This window comes from Fopius arisanus, unplaced genomic scaffold (assembly GCF_000806365.1).
Source record: "Fopius arisanus strain USDA-PBARC FA_bdor unplaced genomic scaffold, ASM80636v1 scaffold00033, whole genome shotgun sequence".
NCBI lineage: Eukaryota > Metazoa > Arthropoda > Insecta > Hymenoptera > Braconidae > Fopius > Fopius arisanus.
In genome coordinates this window covers 733,123-753,070 of record NW_011887772.1, presented here as the reverse complement: position 1 = coordinate 753,070, position 19,948 = coordinate 733,123, and the positions used below count along the sequence as shown (strand labels likewise).

The 19,948-nt window shown below is 39.1% G+C and overlaps 8 protein-coding genes across 10 annotated transcripts in view; 6 read left to right on the top strand and 2 right to left on the bottom strand.

The window, feature by feature from the left end:
* Positions 1-376: 376 nt before the first annotated feature.
* LOC105265933 (odorant receptor Or2-like) lies at positions 377-1,753 on the top strand. The gene is given in 5 exon segments (XM_011303763.1): positions 377-691; positions 763-875; positions 934-1,278; positions 1,335-1,610; positions 1,671-1,753. Coding segments are annotated over 5 exon segments (1,065 nt in total). The 5' UTR covers positions 377-414; the 3' UTR covers positions 1,725-1,753.
* A 275-nt stretch (positions 1,754-2,028) lies between these two features.
* LOC105265934 (uncharacterized) lies at positions 2,029-2,608 on the top strand. Its single transcript, XM_011303764.1, has 2 exons — positions 2,029-2,244; positions 2,312-2,608. The coding sequence occupies exons 1-2, from the start codon at positions 2,050-2,052 to the stop codon at positions 2,603-2,605; spliced, it is 489 nt and encodes a 162-aa protein (XP_011302066.1). The 5' UTR covers positions 2,029-2,049; the 3' UTR covers positions 2,606-2,608.
* An 11-nt stretch (positions 2,609-2,619) lies between these two features.
* LOC105265983 (odorant receptor 22c-like) lies at positions 2,620-5,422 on the top strand. Its single transcript, XM_011303844.1, has 7 exons — positions 2,620-2,700; positions 2,784-3,428; positions 4,155-4,407; positions 4,468-4,580; positions 4,640-4,984; positions 5,041-5,316; positions 5,369-5,422. Exons 1-7 carry the CDS (start codon positions 2,698-2,700, stop codon positions 5,420-5,422), a joined length of 1,689 nt encoding a protein of 562 aa, XP_011302146.1. The 5' UTR covers positions 2,620-2,697.
* A 329-nt stretch (positions 5,423-5,751) lies between these two features.
* Positions 5,752-7,863, top strand: LOC105265982 (odorant receptor Or2-like). The gene is made up of 6 exons (XM_011303843.1): positions 5,752-5,946; positions 6,013-6,265; positions 6,321-6,442; positions 6,821-7,156; positions 7,225-7,500; positions 7,574-7,863. Exons 1-6 carry the CDS (start codon positions 5,752-5,754, stop codon positions 7,625-7,627), a joined length of 1,236 nt encoding a protein of 411 aa, XP_011302145.1. The 3' UTR covers positions 7,628-7,863.
* An 831-nt stretch (positions 7,864-8,694) lies between these two features.
* LOC105265932 (odorant receptor Or2-like) lies at positions 8,695-10,704 on the top strand. The gene is made up of 5 exons (XM_011303762.1): positions 8,695-9,182; positions 9,659-9,771; positions 9,839-10,177; positions 10,234-10,509; positions 10,580-10,704. Exons 1-5 carry the CDS (start codon positions 8,933-8,935, stop codon positions 10,631-10,633), a joined length of 1,032 nt encoding a protein of 343 aa, XP_011302064.1. The 5' UTR covers positions 8,695-8,932; the 3' UTR covers positions 10,634-10,704.
* Positions 10,705-10,943: 239 nt separating this feature from the next.
* Positions 10,944-12,824, top strand: LOC105265930 (odorant receptor Or2-like). 3 transcript variants are annotated; one of them, XM_011303760.1, is made up of 6 exons: positions 10,944-11,317; positions 11,383-11,635; positions 11,718-11,821; positions 11,882-12,184; positions 12,314-12,589; positions 12,671-12,824. In XM_011303760.1, the coding sequence occupies exons 1-6, from the start codon at positions 11,084-11,086 to the stop codon at positions 12,734-12,736; spliced, it is 1,236 nt and encodes a 411-aa protein (XP_011302062.1). In that variant the 5' UTR covers positions 10,944-11,083; the 3' UTR covers positions 12,737-12,824. The 3 variants fall into 3 exon arrangements, with proteins under 3 accessions (XP_011302062.1, XP_011302061.1, XP_011302063.1); XM_011303759.1 differs by having other exon boundaries at positions 11,882-12,235; XM_011303761.1 differs by lacking the exon at positions 12,671-12,824 and having other exon boundaries at positions 12,301-12,476.
* Positions 12,825-14,143: 1,319 nt separating this feature from the next.
* LOC105265929 (glutathione S-transferase 1-1) lies at positions 14,144-18,165 on the bottom strand. The gene is made up of 7 exons (XM_011303758.1): positions 18,038-18,165; positions 17,629-17,812; positions 16,459-16,704; positions 16,325-16,383; positions 16,118-16,259; positions 15,228-15,395; positions 14,144-14,498 (listed from the first exon to the last, which is right to left on the bottom strand). Exons 3-7 carry the CDS (start codon positions 16,597-16,599, stop codon positions 14,355-14,357), a joined length of 654 nt encoding a protein of 217 aa, XP_011302060.1. The 5' UTR covers positions 16,600-16,704; positions 17,629-17,812; positions 18,038-18,165; the 3' UTR covers positions 14,144-14,354.
* A 327-nt stretch (positions 18,166-18,492) lies between these two features.
* LOC105265981 (uncharacterized) overlaps positions 18,493-19,948 on the bottom strand; it is a 13,413-nt gene continuing 11,957 nt past the window's right edge. Inside the window, exons 8-11 of the mRNA XM_011303842.1 lie at positions 19,809-19,867; positions 19,591-19,732; positions 18,931-19,095; positions 18,493-18,864 (exon numbers count right to left, since the gene is read on the bottom strand). Coding sequence (XP_011302144.1) covers positions 18,721-18,864; positions 18,931-19,095; positions 19,591-19,732; positions 19,809-19,867 — 510 coding nt within the window. The 3' untranslated portion in view covers positions 18,493-18,720. The remainder of the gene's footprint in view (positions 18,865-18,930; positions 19,096-19,590; positions 19,733-19,808; positions 19,868-19,948) is intronic.

Sequence of the window (19,948 nt, the reverse complement as noted above, 5' to 3'; positions counted from 1 at the left end):
ACCGAGAGAGACCGCAAGCTATTGAATTTCTGCTTAATCTGGTCTTGTAGTACAGTGGTGGTAGCAGTTATTGTTACCACAGTTGATCTGTACCACGTGTGGGGATCTTTCAACGTAATACAAAGGATTATTTATTCAAATTATTTAAAATAACTAGAAATTAATTTTATTGTTACTTTTCTGGTGCTACTACATGAGTTTCCATTTCATTTTTCAACGATAGATATATAAGAATCGGAATTCAAACATTCAGGTTCAGTAATGTTTTTTTGAAGCTTTCTTTTAGGTTATAAAAATATAAGAATTCTACGATGGGATTTATTTTATAAAGTATATGGTTTATATTTGATATATATATATATCGAATAAATCGGCTTCAAAAAACGTTACATTGGATTTTTTTTAAGGGATCTCATGAGACCTTTTATTTTTTATCAGGATCTGATGTATTGTCTTGCCACTCTTCTCTGTGATGCCATTATTAACGCTAAATTCTTCACCTTCATGTTCAATCGTCAGCAGTACCAGGGCCTTCTGCGAATGGCGAGGGATACGTTGTGGTCGGGTTTTGACACGGAATACGGAAGGAAAGTATTGAAACAATGCGAAAATCAGGCAATGTTCTTTGTCATCGCATTCGCAACGTTCACTCAATGCTCTGGAATCCTATATTCTCTGGAACCCATTCTACGTGAGTAGCAAACAAAAATTTCCACTGGAATTAATTTTCACTATCTCAATTTCTAATGCCATTTTTTGTAGTGAATATCCAGAATAATAGTACAGACGTAAAGGAACGTCTTTTTCCTCTCAAAATGTGGTTTGACCTTCCGATCTACGAGAGCCCGAATTTCGAGATTTGGTTCCTCATAGAGGTATTTACTGATTACTTAAAAACCTGAAGTACTATTAAAATATCACGAAAACTTTCAGATGTTTGTGATTTACCATTCCTGCATACTGTACTTCTGCTTCGACAATTACCTAATTCTCGTGAATATACTAATGACTGGACAATTTTCACTCCTAAGAAATCGGCTGGAGACACTTTACAACAGAGAAGTCATTGAATCAATCACAAGTACTGGCCATCTCGACGAGAAGACCAATAAAGACTCCCTGATCTTGCTCTCTCGAGAGTTCAAGAGCTGCGTCAAATAGCATCAATTTCTGATAGCGTTTGTGGATCAGGTAGAGAACGTTTACACACTCATGAACCTGATCTCGGTGTTGATATTCAGTGTCATCATCTGTCTGGCGGGTTATCAACTCATAATGGTGCGTATTCGGTGGATAGAGAGAGAATCCCCTATTCAAATATGTTTTACCCCAAGCCAGGAAATACGATCATTAGACGAATCAAGTTTGTATCCTTCATATCAGGATGCCTGGCACAACTCCTGTCATTCTCACTCACCTGCAACAATGTTTCCGTCAGTAGTGCAGATCTGAGTGATGGCCCCTACAACTCAGCTTGGTACACCAAGAATTGTTCATCAAGGGGTCGATCACTGACCAAAGATTTTATGATAATGATCATAAGGGCCCAACGTCCCTGTTATTTTACAGGAGCTGGATTCTTTCCTGTCACACTGGACACCCTGAAATCAGTAAGCACTTCAATAAAGCTATCATTACTTCACATCATTCACGAACTTCTGCTACTTTAGGTCCTGACGACTGCATTCTCGTATTTAACACTGATAAGGCAATCTACTCTATAATCCAAATAACCATGACTGACTTTTGTAACTAGTGTAACAGCAGTCTAAATAAATTGCACATTTGTCTCTATGAAAATCTTCATTGATTCTTCAAGTATTTTAACACATATGTGTACAATCTAACTTCTCCAATGTATGGTAGAAGACTGAGTAGTTCTTCCCTTCCATCAACCAAAGTTGCCCGGTAATCGATGGTAAATAGAGGGGGCCGAAATTTTTGTCCGATCACGCGATCCAGGGCCATTACGTGAAACTGGTCTGACGAGAGGTGCCATTCATATGAAGTGACAGGAAAATTGCTTCGCACACAAATCCCTCAGACTCGATGACGCCGACACCAGGAGACTCTTGGGCAGTGACGTTGACGGCTGCTTTCATCAGGTGCTGTGGGTTCTGGGCAGAAGATACTGAGTTTGGAAAAAAAGTGATGGATATTATCGTGAAGTATTCCGTTGTTGCTATTTTATGGGCTTCCGCTGTTACTGTCAGTGATTTGTATCACTGTTACGGTGATGTTGATGTGAGTCAGGCAAACACCTACCGATTCATCAACTGCTATTGATGTTAAATTGATGACAACTTTCTAGAAATTTACCTATTGCGGTCTCAATGTCCTTACAGTTGGTTTCGGATCCTACAAGCTTGTGGCATTCTACATGAAGCGAAAAATGTTTTTGGATTTGATTTACTACGCGAAGAAACACTTCTGGTTTTGTCATTATGATGAGTATGGCGCTGAGATGATGAGGAAATGTATGAGAAGATGTGTGGGGATTATTCTGTTTGGAGTGTCCATGTCTCATTTGACTATCATAATTTATTATATCAAGCCTCTGATAGGTAAGCCACAATATGTGGAAATATCAGTATTGTATAAATAATCATTGGCTATTTCAGCAAACCAAGGAAAAGATGAGAAGGACAGGGTTCTTCCCTTTCAACTTTGGGTGGACTTACCAATCACGTTGACCCCATGGTATGAGATCTTGTACATTATCGAGGTATTAACCATCAAAAATTGTCGACAATTCCTGCCCTAAAGAAGACGTGTCTTCCCAGATGTTCTCAGGTTGGCACTGCTGCATATGCTACTTCTGCTTTGACAATTTCATCTGCCAAATCAACATCACCCTCGTCGGCCAGTTCATAATTCTCCAGAAGGAATTGCGGGAGCTTTATGATCATCGCGTTGCCCTACTCTCCGAAGACGAGAGTTACATTCGTCGCAAATTAGCCCAGTGCGTCGAGAAACACCAACAGTTGATAGATTTTACAAAGAGGGTAAATGAACTTTATCGGAACGTCATCCTCGGCGTCGTCGTACTCCTCAGTTTGCTGATATGTCTCGAACTGTTTCAGTTGATGACGGTAAGTCATTCACCCATAAAAATTCAAATTCTACCGATCTTTTCTGCTGTTTTACTCCAGACAGTTGGCGAGACTCTCACTAAAATTCATTACTGCGTTTACGCCTGCGGAAGTATAACTCAGCTCTACTTTTTCACACTCACCTGCAATGATCTGACAGAAGCTAGCCTAGCGATATCCGACGCAGCCTACGACGTCCAGTGGTTCCTCATGAAATCCAAGACCAGGCGGAATGCTCTGATGAAGGACCTGCAGCTCGTCATCATGAGATCACAGAAAATTAACAGCTTGTATGTCGGTGGATTTTCACCTGTCACTCTCATGACATTCACATCTGTAAGTTCCCTTAGCCTGTAACGTCGAAACTCTATACCAAATTACAAACAATTTTTGCAGATCTGCAACAGAGCCTTCTCATTCTTGACTCTCATGAGACAGAACCTTGATAAGTGAGAATATCTCTAAACCAATATAGATACTTGCATATTTGTAGTGATCCCATGGCAATCTTCCTTCAAAGAGCTATAATAAACAATTGATTCCATTAAATATCGTCTTTTCATTCCTTTCACTTCCTTCAAAAGAAGAACATAGCGAATGCATAAATATAAAGTTATCAGAATCTCCGACAATGAAAAGCTGGTGAAGCACTAAGACGTAATGTTCTAAGACACAAGGGTGTGCGTGCTGAAGACACGTTGAAGTCATCAGTTGTCAGGTGAAATTTTAATGAGTTCTGCGAAACCCTCTGGGGGGTGGAAGCCAGTCGGACTTTTGACGATCAGTCACTCTAACCAGAGGCCATGGAGTCTACAGGAAGTCGAGCCCTCCCTGTCCGAATAACATTTTTCTTTTTATTCATCGCTGGTTTTGGGATAGCGGAAACCGAGCGGCACCGAAAGCTACTGGATATCTGCTTGATCTGGTCATGCTGTGCGCTGCTGATAGCAATCATCATTGTAACCGTTGATCTCTATCACGTTTGGGGATCGTTCAACGTAATGCTGAGTATCAATGATCAAATTCCCGGAATCAATGTCATAAGACAATTTTTTTAATCAGGATGTGATGTACTGTCTAGTCGCTATTATTTGTGACACAATCAACAACGCCAAGTTCTTCACCTTCATGCTCAAGCGGAAGGAGTACCATAATCTTCTGAGAATGGCGAGGGACACGCTGTGGGCAGGATTTGAGACTGAATATGGGAGGAAGGTTTTGAAAGATTGTGAAAACCAGGCGATGATTTTCGTTATTGTATTCGCTACCTTCGCACAATGCTCCGGTATCCTCTATCTATTGGAACCGATTTTACGTGAGTAACAAGTACTTACCTCTGATTTACCATTGAAGTAGTAAAACTAATTACTTCCAGTGAATATACAGAATAATAGTACAGACGTGAAGGAACGGCTGTTTCCATTTAAAATTTGGTTTGACCTGCCAATCTACGAGAGTCCAAATTTTGAGATTTGGTTTCTCATGGAGGTATCGTATATTCATCGAAGAACTCAATGATCTTGTTGAAATATTGAGAAACCTTTCAGATGTTTGTGGTTTATCACGCCTGCATATTGTACTTCTGCTTCGACAATTATCTCATTCTCGTCAACATCTTCATAACTGGACAATTTTCAATCCTCAAGAACCGCCTAGAGGTTCTCTACAACAAAAAAAACATCCAGTCAATCACTAGTTGCTGCAGAGACGTGAAGATTCATGAAGACGACTCCCTGATCTCCATTTCTCAAGAGTTCAAGAGCTGCATCAGACAGCATCAATTGCTGATTGGTTTTGTAGATCAGGTGGAAAGCGTTTACACACTCATGAATTTGATTTCAGTCCTGCTGTACAGTGGAATGATCTGTCTGTCTGGCTATCAGCTTATAGTGGTACGTATCTTGCAATCTCTCTGATCAATCTCTGATTTAATTTCTTTCACCTCAAGCCAGGAAATACGCTGATGCGACGAATCAAGTTTGTAGCCTTCACCTTAGGATGTCTGACGCAACTCCTCTCATTCTCATTCACCTGCAACAATGTTTCCGTCAGCAGTGTTGATCTGAGTGATGGGCCCTACAACTCAGTTTGGTACACCAAAAATTATTTGTCCAAAGGTCGATCGCAGACGAAAGACTTCATAATAGTAATCATGAGATCCCAGCGTCCCTGTTATTTCACAGGAGCTGGCTTCTTCCCAGTCACCCTGGACACCCTGAAATCAGTATGTACTCCATCAAATATACCAAACCTTCATTCATGGACTTCTCTTCTAGGTTCTCACGACTGCTTTCTCATATTTAACACTGATAAGACAGTCTGCCCAATAATCGCCAAATAATCATCCATCAACTGATGTACATGATTAAACAATAAAAACAATAAAATTAATAGCAAATCCAGTTCCTTTGTTTCACAAAAAAAATCATTGCCTTCCTCACCAGCACTTACCTCTGGACGATCCGCACCCATCTCTAGCTAGATATGAACTGAATCCAATAGAATAAAGTTGCAATTCCACCTTCATAAAGTGCGTGGGAACATCACCTGGGTTTCTATGGATATCTGACAGTCTGAGGTACTTATCTATTATTAACACTCAACAGAGGGAGAGTGAATTTTTCACCCTCTTTACTGTCACTCACTCTTCACTGATGACATGACGTTCGATCGACAGGAGATATTGCCAGTGAGAATCACGTATTCCTTGCTGTTTCTCGCTGGCTTTGGTACACCAACCACTGACCAGGAACGTAGGACACTTACAATATTGCTGATCTACACATTGTGGACTATATTTTTCGGTGGAATTCTCATTTTCATCGATGCGTACTACGTATGGGGATCATTTGAAGTAACGTAACCTTCAAATCATTATTATATCTGATGAAGATCTGATTCTTTCTATGTTCTTTAATAGGAGATGCTGTATACAGCAGTTAATATAATGACAGTCTTGATATGCGGCATTAAGTTCATCTCGACTGTACTTCAACGGACTCGGTATGAGAATTTTCTTCGACTTGCTAGAGAGTCGCTGTGGAAACAAGCTGAGAGTGATGATGATAAGAAAGTTATGGAGAAATGTACAAAGCAGGCTTTGATTTTTGTTTGTGCTTTTGTCATGCTCGCTGGTGGTTCGGGTGTTTTGTACATTCTCGAAGCGATTTACTGTGAGTTATTTCAAATTAAAGACGATTGGTTGCGGTAATTGGTTGGTCGTTGCAGATAATTTGGTCAATGACATCACGAACTTCACGAGCGTCAGGGAGAGGGCATTCATCATGAAGCTTTGGTGCGACTGGCCCTTCTACGAGGCACCCAAATTTCATCTGATGTTCCTCGTGCAGGTATGAACCTATATCCAAAATAAAGATTAATTTTTAAAATCATTATTTCAGTCCTTCATTCGAGAAGACTATGAATCTTATTTTGAAGAAGGGTAAAAACTTAATTTAAGATTTGGAAAGCTTCATTTAGGATTGGTCGTTGTATTAATTGAAGGCGCTTTTCTGTTTGACAAATTCCCAGAAATCAAAATATGTTCCGAAAATTTGAAGATCTTGAATGAAGTTTGAATGAATCTCAAGTTGAGTTGTGAAAGGTTTAATTTAAGTTTAATTAAATTTTTTGTATCATGATTTGAAGTTTTTGACAATCTTTCAGAATTTTTTTTGGTGTACCGTGTGTTCTATCGAATTTTTAATTATTCATTTGGGTGATTGCAGTCATTTACTATCATGCATTACGGCCTGCTGTACTGCTGCTTCGAGAATTTTCTCGTGCTGACGAACATCTTCCTCACGGGGCAATTCACTATCCTGAAATACAGACTGGAAGTACTAAACAGCGAACTGACGACAGGTCGTATAGACGATGGACGTGTTGGTTCTTCGAAGGATTCTCTTAATACCATGTCCCAAGAGTTCAAGAATTGCATCAAACAGCATCAGTTCCTGATAAAAGCCACACAACAGCTTGAAGAGTTGTATACCCTAAAGAATTTAGCGTCAATTATGGCGTACAGTTCCATGATATGCCTATCAGGTTATCAAACAATGACGGTATGATTTAAAAATCCACTTGAATGTTTCAGAAATTTCAAGGTATCATGACATTCCTTTGTTTGAAGCCCGGGAATCCTCTGGTGAGAAAAATAAAGTACGGGATATACGTCACCGGATGCCTCAGCCAATTGTTCTGTTTCACATTCACCTGCGACGAACTGTCTCTAGGAAGTGTGAGTGTCAGCGATGGGCCCTACAATTCTGGATGGTACGGTGGTAATTGGTCGGAGAAGGGTCGATCACTCACGAAAGATTTGTCGATAATGATCATGAGGGCCCAGCGTCCCTGTCGTCTGACCGCTGGTGGTTTTTTTAATGTCACCCTTAATATACTGAAATCGGTAAGTTCTTTTAAAATGACATTGTACAGAATTATTCAGCACTCGAATTTTTATCCATCAATCTGTGCTCCAGGTATTAACTACTGCCTTTTCATATCTAACGTTGATAAGACAATCAGCCAAGTGACTGCTTTCGACTATTCTAATTGGAAAATTCGGATAACTTACCGCTCACCGCCTGATGATTCATTATTCCTTTATTCCCCAAATCGACAGGTTGCGATTACAACTGGTTCTTAAATTTCTATCCTCGGGGACACGAATTCTACGAAATAAGAACATCGGGGAATCCCCGCTCTTCCGTTTGAGGTGGAGCTGCAGGAGGGGGGAACAGAGAGAAATAATCTGTTTCCCTCGAATATAACCTAGAATTTTTTAAAACAGATTTCAGAAAAAAGTATTGCAAAAATGATAATTTCGTTTGATCATTTCTTTTGCATTTATTAAATACAAGAGAATCGACCAGAAATATTTAAATTCAATTTAATCTTAAATGCAATCCACAAAATGATTGGAAAATATTTTCCACTGAAATTATGCCGGCAGTATCTACTGCGCATATCCGGTGCGCAAAGGCCCACGTTTGGGCCCAACCCATTTCGATGATGCGGAAAATTAATTTTTCCCCTGAAATTCTAGAGAAGTGAAATGTGATAAATTAATCAAGAGAATTTCTAATTTTTGTAATGAGACCTAGACATTGAAATCGGTGAGTAAAAAATCAGCAGTTGAATTATGATTTATAACTGATTGGTCCATTCCTCCACAGGTTGATCGATAAAATTCGACTGTTGATGTGACGAAACGATAAACTAATGCGCATAAAGACAACTAACAAAATCTGAAGTCAAACCAAATTTCTTCTGCCTTGCCAGAAATTCTGTGAAAATTCCTTAAAGTAAATGACGTAATACTCACAACAATTCAATAATGGACTTGATTATTAATTAACAATTTCACCCAGCAGCACTTTCCCAATTGTTTATTCGGCTTGTGAACTTTTTCGAATGGCGTGCTAAATAGGAATGACGGATTACCTGTACATCCGTGATGCGTGGAACTAAAAAAAAAATGAGTAGACGACAAGTCAGAGTGGTTAGAAATCTATTATTAAATTCCACCTCGAGAGAGAATAAATTTTCCACCCTCAGACTGTCACTCACTTTTAAACGACGACACGATGGCTGACAGGAGGGAAATAGCACCAGCTCGAATCTCATATTTTATCTTATCCCTAGTTGGTTTTGGCGTAGCAGACACTGACCCGCAGCGGAGAGCATCGAACCTGTTGATATTGTACACTATCTTGATCATCATCCTGGCTACTTTGACCATCGGCAGCGATTTGTATTACCAATGGGGAAATTTCGATGTGACGCATCACTGAAATCATTCGTTAATTTATACTCATTGATTTTTTTCTCCGCAGGCAATGACCTACTCAGGTATTACCATGCTGACTATTTTGATAATAACAATAAAGTTTTACGCAGCACTGGTGAATCGCACTTGGTATGAGAATCTTCTACGACTGGCACCGCAGGCATTGTGGGGAGATGTGGAGACTGATTACGATAAGGGAGTGATGAAGAAATGTGAAAAACAGGCTATGATTTTTGTATGTGCTTTTGCTTCGCTCGCCGGTAGTTCTGGTTGCCTCTACATCTCTGAACCTATTATCTGTAAGTCATATTATGTGAATATAATACCAAAGGGGTAGACAGCGAGACGTTTCTTTTTTCATAACAATTTTTTTTTGCACTAACATTGTTGGGTGAGGAACTGGAGTAGTTGAGTGGCTCCAGGAATTCTGTCAGGTGATCAGGAGATGATGATGGTCCGATGAAATTGTACCGGGAAAATGCTAGGGATTTTAGTCAAGTCTCTTAACACGTTGATTAACTGAACTGATAATTTACTAGATAATTAACTGATGCTGACTGCTGAGAAAATGATAAATGCTATTGATGACTGACTGTCCAAACTCTAGGTTACTAAAACGTTGGAACGACTACTACAAAAACTTTCGTTCTCTGCGGACATCTAAAAGAATACTGATATCATTTATTTTGTTTGAATTTTTTTTTACTTTTCACTTGAATTGAATTTTCTGAATTGAATCAATTAATTAATGAGAGTATATTTATTATTATTTCAGTTAATATCCTGAATAATATTACGATACCAAAGGACCGAACGCTGATCTTCAAGATTTGGCAGGACTGGCCAGTCTACGAGACACCGAATTACGAGATCATATTCTTCATTCAGGTATTCCAAATGTCTCCATCCCACACCTGATGCTGCATCACCCTCTCAAGTGTTCTCGAAATTTCAGGCACTCATCACCACTCACTTGTGTGTTTTGTACTCTTGTTTCGAGAGTTTTCTCGTGCTCATCAATACCTTCATCACCGGTCATTTCACGATTCTGAAAAACAGAATGGAATTTCTGTACAGTCACCAAATCATAACAAGAATGAGAAGGAATAGCGTGGAAGAAGCAGAGAAGGATTCTCTAGCCGACGTTTCCCGAGAGTTCAGGAGCTGCATTAGAAAGCATCAATTTTTGATCGAGGTGATAGATCAGGTGGAAGGATTGTACGCGATAATGAATCTGGCTTCAGTCATGGTTCACAGTATCATAATCTGCCTGTGCGGTTATCAAACAATCATGGTATGACTGTCTAGATTATTTTCGTTATCCGAATAGTCAAATGTCTTTGTTTAAAGCCAGGCAATCCCATATTGAGACGCATAAAGTTTGGTATCTACGTAACCGGATGTCTCAGCCAACTCTTCTTCTTTGCATTCACCTGTAACAATCTCACGTTGGGCAGTATGAGCGTCTCTGATGGGCCCTACAACTCCAGCTGGTACAGTGGACAGTCCTCTCAGAAAGGTCGATCACTCACGAAAGATTATGTAATCATGATCATGAGGGCCCAACGCCCATGTCGCCTGACAGGCGCTGGTTTCTTCGACATCACACTGGACACAGTTAAATCGGTGAGAGTCTCATTGCCAATAATTCAATTCCAAACATCTAGTTCTCACTTCATCACTTTCTAACATTCAGGTAATAACCACTGCCTTCTCATATCTAACGTTGATAAGACAATCGGCGAGCTAATCATTCATGGAAGACTGATTAATGTTGTTCATGTTATGTCCAAATGAATAAAAATGTCTGATAAGTTCTCACGTTTGTGGTCATCTCGTTTATTGAACCCGACAAAATCAGTCCACCACAGAATTCCCTCAAGTTTACCGAGGTGAAAAAAAAAATTGAGAAATATAATGGCAAGTGATGGACTGTCGTGTGCATTATTAAAGGGTCATTTCCTATGCACATCGTGAAGAAATGGAAAAATGCTATACTTTGGCTGTCAGTCACTGTTCACTGCAGACATGAAGTCTGGCCCGGGGGCTAGCCCGCCCACAATAATTTCACTGCAATCCCAATTCAAGACCCGTCAGTTCGACACCGTTCCTCTCCGTTTGTACGAATAATGCAATTCATTCCTCTAAAGTGTGAAATAATCCGTTGATAGAGTTCTTACGGATTGATATTATTTCAATAATGAGAATAAGACGTGCCAGTGGAAAAGATCGTGTGATCATGTCGCAGAATGCAGTGGAGACTCTGCCGATTCGACTGACAAAATTTTTTCTCAGTGCAGCTGGTTTCACTATAGCTACCACCAGACGTGAAAAAATACTCGTTGATGTTATCGTGACTTATTCGACAATAGCCCTTGCATTCGCCTGTTTTGTCACTGGTGTTGATATTTACAACTGCTGGGGTTCATTCTACGTGAGTTATGGCCTCCATTAATGATAAATTCCGCAATTTCGTTGGGATGCTATTTTTTATCTCAGGAATTTGTGTACTCGTTCATCGGTTTTGGCACGTGCTGCATCGTCCAATCGAAATTCGCGGTGTTCATGGTGAAGAGGAAGAAGTACCTGAACCTGATGAGGTACACCAGTGATATTCTGTGGACTAGGCATCACACGGAGTATGGAAAGGGTGTCATCAAGGATTGTGAGAGGCAGGCCATGTACTTCATTGTTTTGTTCACTTTTCTGGCGCAAGGGGTCAGCCTGTGCTACACTGTTCAGCCAATTTTACGTGAGTTGTCGGGATTTTGTGAATATTCTTTTGCGAAGCTATTTCTTCATGAAATTTAATTTACTCTTGATTTTCATTTAAGTTAATATTGGGAGAAATGAGACTGATAGACTTTTTCCGTTTACATTCTGGGTGGATCTGCCAATTTATGTGTCACCCTGGTTTGAAATAGCATTCGTAGTGCAGGTGAATATTAATCATAAAAATGTTTCGAGTATATCTGTTGAAAGTAATTATACTCTTCAGGTTCTGAGTTGCTATCACACCTCAATCTGTTACTTCTGTTTCGATAATTACCTGGCCCTCACCAATATATTCATCACAGGACAGTTTAAAATTTTGAAGAACAGACTGGAGGTACTGTTCGATGCTGATCATGTGAATCTGCAAGAACCGGAAGGCAATAGGAGAACGAGTTGGTACTTGACGAAGAGCAGACGAATGAACAGACTCGTTCATGAATACAAATTATGTATCAAACAGCATCAGCTTCTGATTGATCTCGTTGACCAAGTGGAGGACTTATACTCATTCATAAATCTTCTTCAAGTACTTGTGTTTAGTTTTCTCATTTGCTTGGTTGGATATCAACTTATTCTGGTATTCATAACATATGCGGTATATGTGGTATTAATCTGAAATAATATTCATTGGAAATGATGAAGTTGGTTGTTCTAGCCTGGGAATTCACAGATGAGACGCATTCTTTTTATCGTGTACTTCGGTGGATGTTTTACACAACTCTTCACGTTCGCCTTCACGTGCAATAATTTGACCCTCGCTAGTCTGGACGTTGGTGAGGGTCCATGGCATTCAAAATGGACAACTGAGACTCGTTGGAGAGAGGGTCGAGCCATCGTCCAGGATTTACAGATGATCATCATGAGGGCGCGACGACCATGCAGACTTACTGCTTATGGCTTTTTCCCTGTAACTCTGAATACTTTCAAATCGGTAGTGTAAATCCGATAGCGATTCATTCAAATGATCAAATAACTGCAAGCATGAATAGTTGAAAGAAATTCTTATTTTCAGATGCTGAGCACTGCATTCTCGTACCTAACCTTGATGAGAAACAGTGAAGAAGATATTCAGGGTTGAACTTGAGGATTATTAAGGAAAATTAATTAAGTATAATTTCCTGGGAAATGTTTAACAGGAAGATGATTGGAAGCGTGTTACGTTTAAATTTTTCATGATATATAAAAATCTGTGATGATTGTGAGTATTCATACCTGTGTGCAATAATAATCCATTGTGTTCATGAGGTATCAGACATTCACCGAAAGGAAAATCCTTGGAATTTTTCACTCAGCAAATTGAAGATTTCATCTCAGTTATCACGTAATTTCCCAAGTAGATGAACAAACTGTTTGAAACTCTCTAGACCACTTGTCTGCATAAAATCCTCTCTAATGTATTCACTAGCGATACGTGACAGCATAGAAAATTCTCGTATCTCAATTTCACGGGATCTCTCCAGAAAATAAAATATATTCAAGAAAAATGAGTGAGATACATTTGCTGACTTGAGAAAGAATAGAAAGTGATAATCAAAATGATTCATTTTTTCACGTCAGTCTGATCCATGGTTTCCCTGAAATTTACAAGAAACAAAAAATGGAAAGATATCGGAAATAATTCTTTAACGAATATTCACACTTCTGAAACGAAATAATTAATTAATTGTGAATTGATAGAAAAAATAGGACAAAATGCTGAGACCCAGATTTATCCATTTCATATCAAATACCAAATGCGAGAATCGGTGAAAATCCAGTAGTTAAACTGGAGTATGACAATCCTGAATGGAACGGAAAGTGCAGTTGGAACACCTTGAGACTTCTCACCTGCATAAAACATGTTCCTCGTGGATTTTCGCATGGTACGTGCCGACACATAAAATTATCTCCGTGTTTTACGGATCTGGTAGATGTTGACGAGATGCCGTGAGGAGGATGTTAGAAATGAATGTCAACATGAGTAATCCACGATTTCACCATAAACATTTTTTTATTTACATCTAACTTCCCCGAGTCTCCAAAAGCTTCACTGTGCCCTATGATATACGCAAAATCAACATTTGGTTGAAGAAACATGTGACTTTTGGGAAAAAATATTTTTTCAGCCGAAAGTTTTGCATCCGAGCCTTGGGGTGATTATGAAAAATATTTTTTTTATTTTAGCGATAATAATTCGTAATCTAGACGGGATTAAAATTGAATTAATTGTTTTACAGATTTATCAACTGCTAAATATCGTGAGAGGAATCTTTCCAGTAGGTGATAAGAGTAACGAAACGTTCAGACTGGCAGATGGTACTATCCGACTGTCGATAACGTCCGTTCCGTCAGCACCAGCAATCGATATCTTAACCTCTTCGACAATCAATGATTGCACTCATTCAAATACGTGACATGAAAAATTCCCCGCATGCTCAATTAGTGATGTTATTCATTCAAAGGTAAATAACTCAAGCATAAAGGTTAAATTGGGAGAACTTGAAAATTGATCAGCATTCCCTTCATATTTATTCTATTAATTAGCATACGAGTCTGTTTTCATGTTTACTAACTCATCTACTGATTACATTCTACATTGAAGCGAGACGGTTAGAACTGAAGGAGAATTAAAGACAGTATTGATCACTGGTGGTGCCATTCCGCGGACGAACATTAAAATAAAATGTGGGAGTGATACGTTGGAGGTCAGCGGTATTTCATTCTGCACTCGTACCGGCTATAATGTTTTTAAGTATTTCAACGCCCTCGGCATTGGCAGTATCGTAACCAGGTGCAGTGCTCTTCACTCTTTCAAGCCATTCAGCTACATTACTGTATTCCTCGAGATCAAATCCAAAGGCCTGCAAATTAAATGACGATATCAAATGCTGAGTTAATTTTTCATTTCCACTGAGGCAGCAGAAAGAAACTGAAATTTCTATTCGAGATAGAAATCCCAACGGTTCCACCAGGATATAAGATCATTGAAGCATCATCAAACATCATTTATTTAATCGATACAAGTGAATCATGTTAGACGGGAAATTATTCAGCAAGATGTTAAATCAAATTTCAAAGAAGTTGTAACGATGGAGTTAGATATTAAAGAGACCATCGGTTTCAATTCTCAATTAATTGATCCTTTGATCATTGATACCGATGGTTCCACCTGGATATAAGATCATTGAAATTTCATCGACCATTATTTGCTTTCAAATTCCGTAATGAATGCTCAAGGGAAAATCATTGATTGAAACCGTCAATTGGTGAATTTCATGTAGTCATGGGCTTACGTATTAACGCGACCATTGGTTTCAATTCTGAATCAATTGGTCATTGATACCAATGGTTCCACCTGGATATAAGATCATTGAAATGTCATCGACAATTATTTGCTTTTGAATACCGTAATTAATGCTCAAAGGAAAATCATTTATCGAAACCGTCAATTGGTGGTTGTCAGGGGAGAGGTTATATTAACGAGATTATATATCACAGGTTAATACGTGTATCGATATCAATTCTGAATCAATCTCCTCTTTTCCATTATCTCTCAATTAATATCGATAAAACTAATTAGCAATTAATACTTCGGCAGTTGTGACGGTTGATAGCAACGAAAGATCAGCAATCGTCATGTCACTTCCAGCAGCCCAATCATTACCCTCCAGCAATTTGTCGAGAATCTGAAATGCCTCCTTCAACTTCTCGTAGTTGCCCTCGTTATATTCAGTTTCTCCCCTGAATACAACTGGATACTGTAAAGTTTCAAGTTTCATTATTTCCACTCCTTGAAATTAAGTACTCCCAAAAGCAGTTACTTGTTTTTGGATCAATGAATTAGCCGTGGGAAAACGATGATTTATTAAACAGAAATATTTTTAGCTTTGCAGGTTGAAAATGCATGAGGAATAGAAGAAGTCAATCCGGAGTCAAGGACTTGCATTGCCAATAAATGTTGGGCAATTAGCATTGATGGATGTAATGAAGACAAGATTAAAAGAATTTCCTACGATTTTCTGTGGAATAAAACTGCACGGCTACATAGATCAAGCATTCTGTATTGATCCCCAGTGCTTCATTAAAAAATCAATGACCCGTTGAAATCGTTGGGAGACCGCAAGTCATAAGTTTTCATCGCGAATGATTTTATTTAAAATTCAATTCGATAACTGAGACAATGTTACAATTAAAAATCCTGACGGGATAAAATTCTCTGCCGCTGGCGTGAGTTCAATACTTTGCTCGAGACAAATCGATTCTAAAATTTAATAATGAGAAATCGAATCTAATAATGAATATCAGTAGATTAACTTGAATATTTCGGTATTCTAGTTCTCAAAAGGGTGAAGTCTCTAGAATTCTCAGAGAAACTTGAAATTCCCCGGACTTTTTCCCCTTAAATCTTCTAAAAACTTTTTTCTGGGAAATCGAGTAAAAACTTTGTAACAGTGAGTGTACCACGAGCGATGAAACTCACGTAGTAGGCCGCAACCCATTTGTAGAGAGTCCCCACATCAAACTGAAGCCGCTGCTGGACAACAGCACGTTCAGAGGCACCAGTGGGATAAAGTCCGGATTCCTCACCATACTGATCCACCAAGTACCCCATAATCGCCCGACTGAAACCCCAAAAAGACCAAATAATCACGTGCGTCAATAAAAACTTGGAATAGAAACGGCGTACCTCTCACCGAGTTTGTAATCATCATCAACGATAAATGGAATACTCTTCAGTGGATTCATCTGAAACGAAAATTAGAGACGGATAAAGGGATGATGAGGGATTGATGTAATGACACGCTAATGGGATTAATTTACTTGCTCATAATCCGGTGTGAATTGTTCTCCATTGAGGATATCTAGGCTCTTGTAATTGAGAGTGAGTCCCAGAGCTTCAGCTGTGAGCATCACAGCACGACAGGGTGCACTGAATGGCTGATAATACAGATCAATGGACATGATACCTTGGGTTATTCTATCGAGTACTGACTGATCGTACGTCTGTCACGTACTGTCACCTGTTCGACTCTAGTGGCTCATCGTTTCACCAGTATGCCAACGGGTCTAGTGTACATCAATCGATATTTCGTTGAAACTCAACTTCACACACCATTCCAAGTTATAAACTTCTCAACCCCCAGCATGTACATCCCCCTTTTTACCTCCCACTCTGTCCTATTTTTATTTGTATACAAGATTTTTGTCTTATCCAATTGTCTATTCACCCCGTGTCGACGCAAAAAATTCGACGCTTTTGTTTCTTATTTTTTGCCGGGGCAGTTTTCACTGGTGTAATTTGACAACAAAGTTGAATAAACTTTGTTGGAAAGTTTTGAAGGGAATTTGGGTGGCGGGCGAGTGAGTGATTGAGGAGGGAATTGATTTTCATGACCTACCGGCTACCTTACAGGGACACCTGATTGGAAAACACAAAGAATCCGAATTTTAGGGTATATTTTTTTATGAGCTGTACTGTTAATTGAATGACGTGAATTGGGAATATCATCGGGTTGAATCATTATCGGTGTTGACTCGGGATGGATTGTGTGCTGGGAGTGTTTGGGAGAAGGTTCAGGGATAATGACATCGACCGGTTGGTAGAATCGGTGAGTACACAAGACCTCCGAGGGTTAATCAATAGAGCCAGCTAGGGGTGGAAATATCTTCGAGTTTATATTGTTCAAGGGAACGGGAAAAATTGATGAGGCAGTTTCTTGACGGATTATCAGGATCCCAAGTCTTGAATTTTCTCTTCGTCATGGACGGGGGATAAAACTTTAGGATAAATTACGTGACCACTCATCTAATCATAAGAAAAAATGGTAATGGGAAAGAATAGCTCTTCCAACAAATTGGTACCTCTCTGTCTAAAGCGTTCACCATGATTTTCTGAATAATAAACTCTAATAAATTTACTGATTAAATGAGTCAATTCTCGGAGAATCGGACGCTCCATGCATTTCGATAATAAATGTACTATTTTCTTACCATAACACAGCGATATCCCTGGAAACTTTCCCTCATTTAGTACCACCAGTGACATCATACACTCCCAAAGTTTCCGCTTGTCACAGGTAAAATCAGAGTGAAACTTCGTCAAAGTCCTCAAATCTCGTCATCGCAGCGCGTTGACTCATAATGGTTCTTACTCATTACCAGCCCTCTCCAATAACTACATAACGATAACGAGAGACAAGAGTTTATACAGAGTCTATCTCCCCAACTCGATCTCCATAAATTGTCTCAGTTCTTTAATCCCCTCACTCCCACTAAATCAATCAATCAATGAATACAAATCGCTTCCCAATTGATTCCCCAAAATTACTCTGAACAATCTAAAAATCACCAATAATTCCCGTCAATACGAATATCTAGTTAACATCACTATTGAATTTACCTTTATACAGCTGCCAATTCGTGGTAACAATGCATCTTCGTATACATGGGAATATTGTGGCCAAAGTGTGCGCGTTCAAATGGAAAATCTAATAGTTAGTGGACCAACCACTGCTCCAGGGAGTTTATACACCCGATGAACGTCATTATAATCGGTGTATGCTTGTAATGGCAATGGCCTAACGGTTATTGTCCACGGGTTTTAATGGTATGGAACTATCAAATTGACGTTAACTGTTGGTCTCATTTGAAAATGGTCCTGCACAATCAGAAAAACATTCGATTGTTACCAATACGAATTCACTCTTACCGTTTTCTAGTGAAAACACTTTAATTTAACCCACATGTGGGTCAAACAGGCCCTTCAACCCTCGCATTTGACCCACAAATAATCAAGGATGAGGTCAACTTGAAACTCCAACTCTTAACGACAAAAAAAATAAATAACCCGCCTCATTTCTTTAATTACAGTATTTATTAATCAAACATTAATTACTCAACGTAATAAAGTTTCAGTAATGGACTCACTGTCCCAAAAGTTCATTTGTGCGCGTGAAAAATCCGGAGATCCATCATTCTGATGGATTAAACGAGACAAGATGAATGAAAGAATCCACCGGAAAAAAAAACAAAAAATGGTGGACGAGAGTTGAAAAAACGGAGAAAGTAATTAATAAGATTCTCTCATTTCTTAGTGAGTCTATCAACGAGCTCTTTGAAATGCTTGACCCCATCGCCATTGGCCTCCTGGTACTTCGGTGCTTCACCTTTAATTTTAGCTGACCACTTGCTGATGTTCTTGAATGGTGTCAGATCGTAAGACAGTGCCTGCAAATACATTTAATTCATCATCTCCTGGGTGAGTAATTAATTATCTTGAATTTCAAGAATTACCTCGATCGTTGTTACAGTTGCGATCAACGATAGGTCAGCTATTGTCAGGTTTTTGCCAGCTGCGTACGTCTGGCCCTCGAGTAATTTTTCCAAGAGACCCAGAGCACCAGTAATTTTCTCGAGTTTCACTGGATCCGCTGGTGCGCCCGCAAATAATTGGGGATACTGCAATTGAATGTTTATGATTTAAAGTTTGTTGATTGTAGCTATTTTCAGGTACCGACGACAATTGGACGATAAAACGAACGAGGGGATAATATACGTAATGCAGGACACATCTAGAAACTTGAGGGGAAACATTCAGCCAATTCCAATAGCTGATAATGGACAATAAGTGGGTATTGTTTTCCAACTGTCCGAGCACTCCCGAATTTACCTGAATTACTTAGTAAATTATAATAGATGTTATTCGACTGTTATCTAATCTAATAAGTTATCGAATAGTCCATCCAGAATTCAATTATTTCCGATGAATTTTTTATAAACCATTAGCAACTCGTGAGATATCTATTGACATCACTTAATTACTCCCAACCAGAGATTTCTCGGGACCCATTGTTTCTCGAGAATTAAATAGGCTGAGTGGTTATTTCGTAAGGATTGGGTGAAATTTTACCGGTTAATTCCTCGGTTATTGTTTCATTGTTTTTAGATACTTGCATAATAATCGGCAATTGCGCTGTAAAGAGTTCCCTGGTCGAAGAAGAGTCTCTGATTGACCAGAGCACGGGCTTTTGCCTCCTTCGGGTAGATCGAGTCATTCTTGGCGTATTGATCCACCAGGTACCCCATAATGGCACGACTACAGAAATATTTCAGATGAATATTTTATGTAATTAGTTTAATCATTGGGTTTAAAGTATTTCAGGTATGCTCACCTCTCCCAGAGTACGAATCCATTGTCATTTATCGTTGGTACCGTGTGTTGAGGGTTTAACTGGAGCATTTCAATTTAATATTCATTCCCGGTAAAATAATTTCTTTCAATTTTTTATAATACTAGCGTATATGGCGCGGT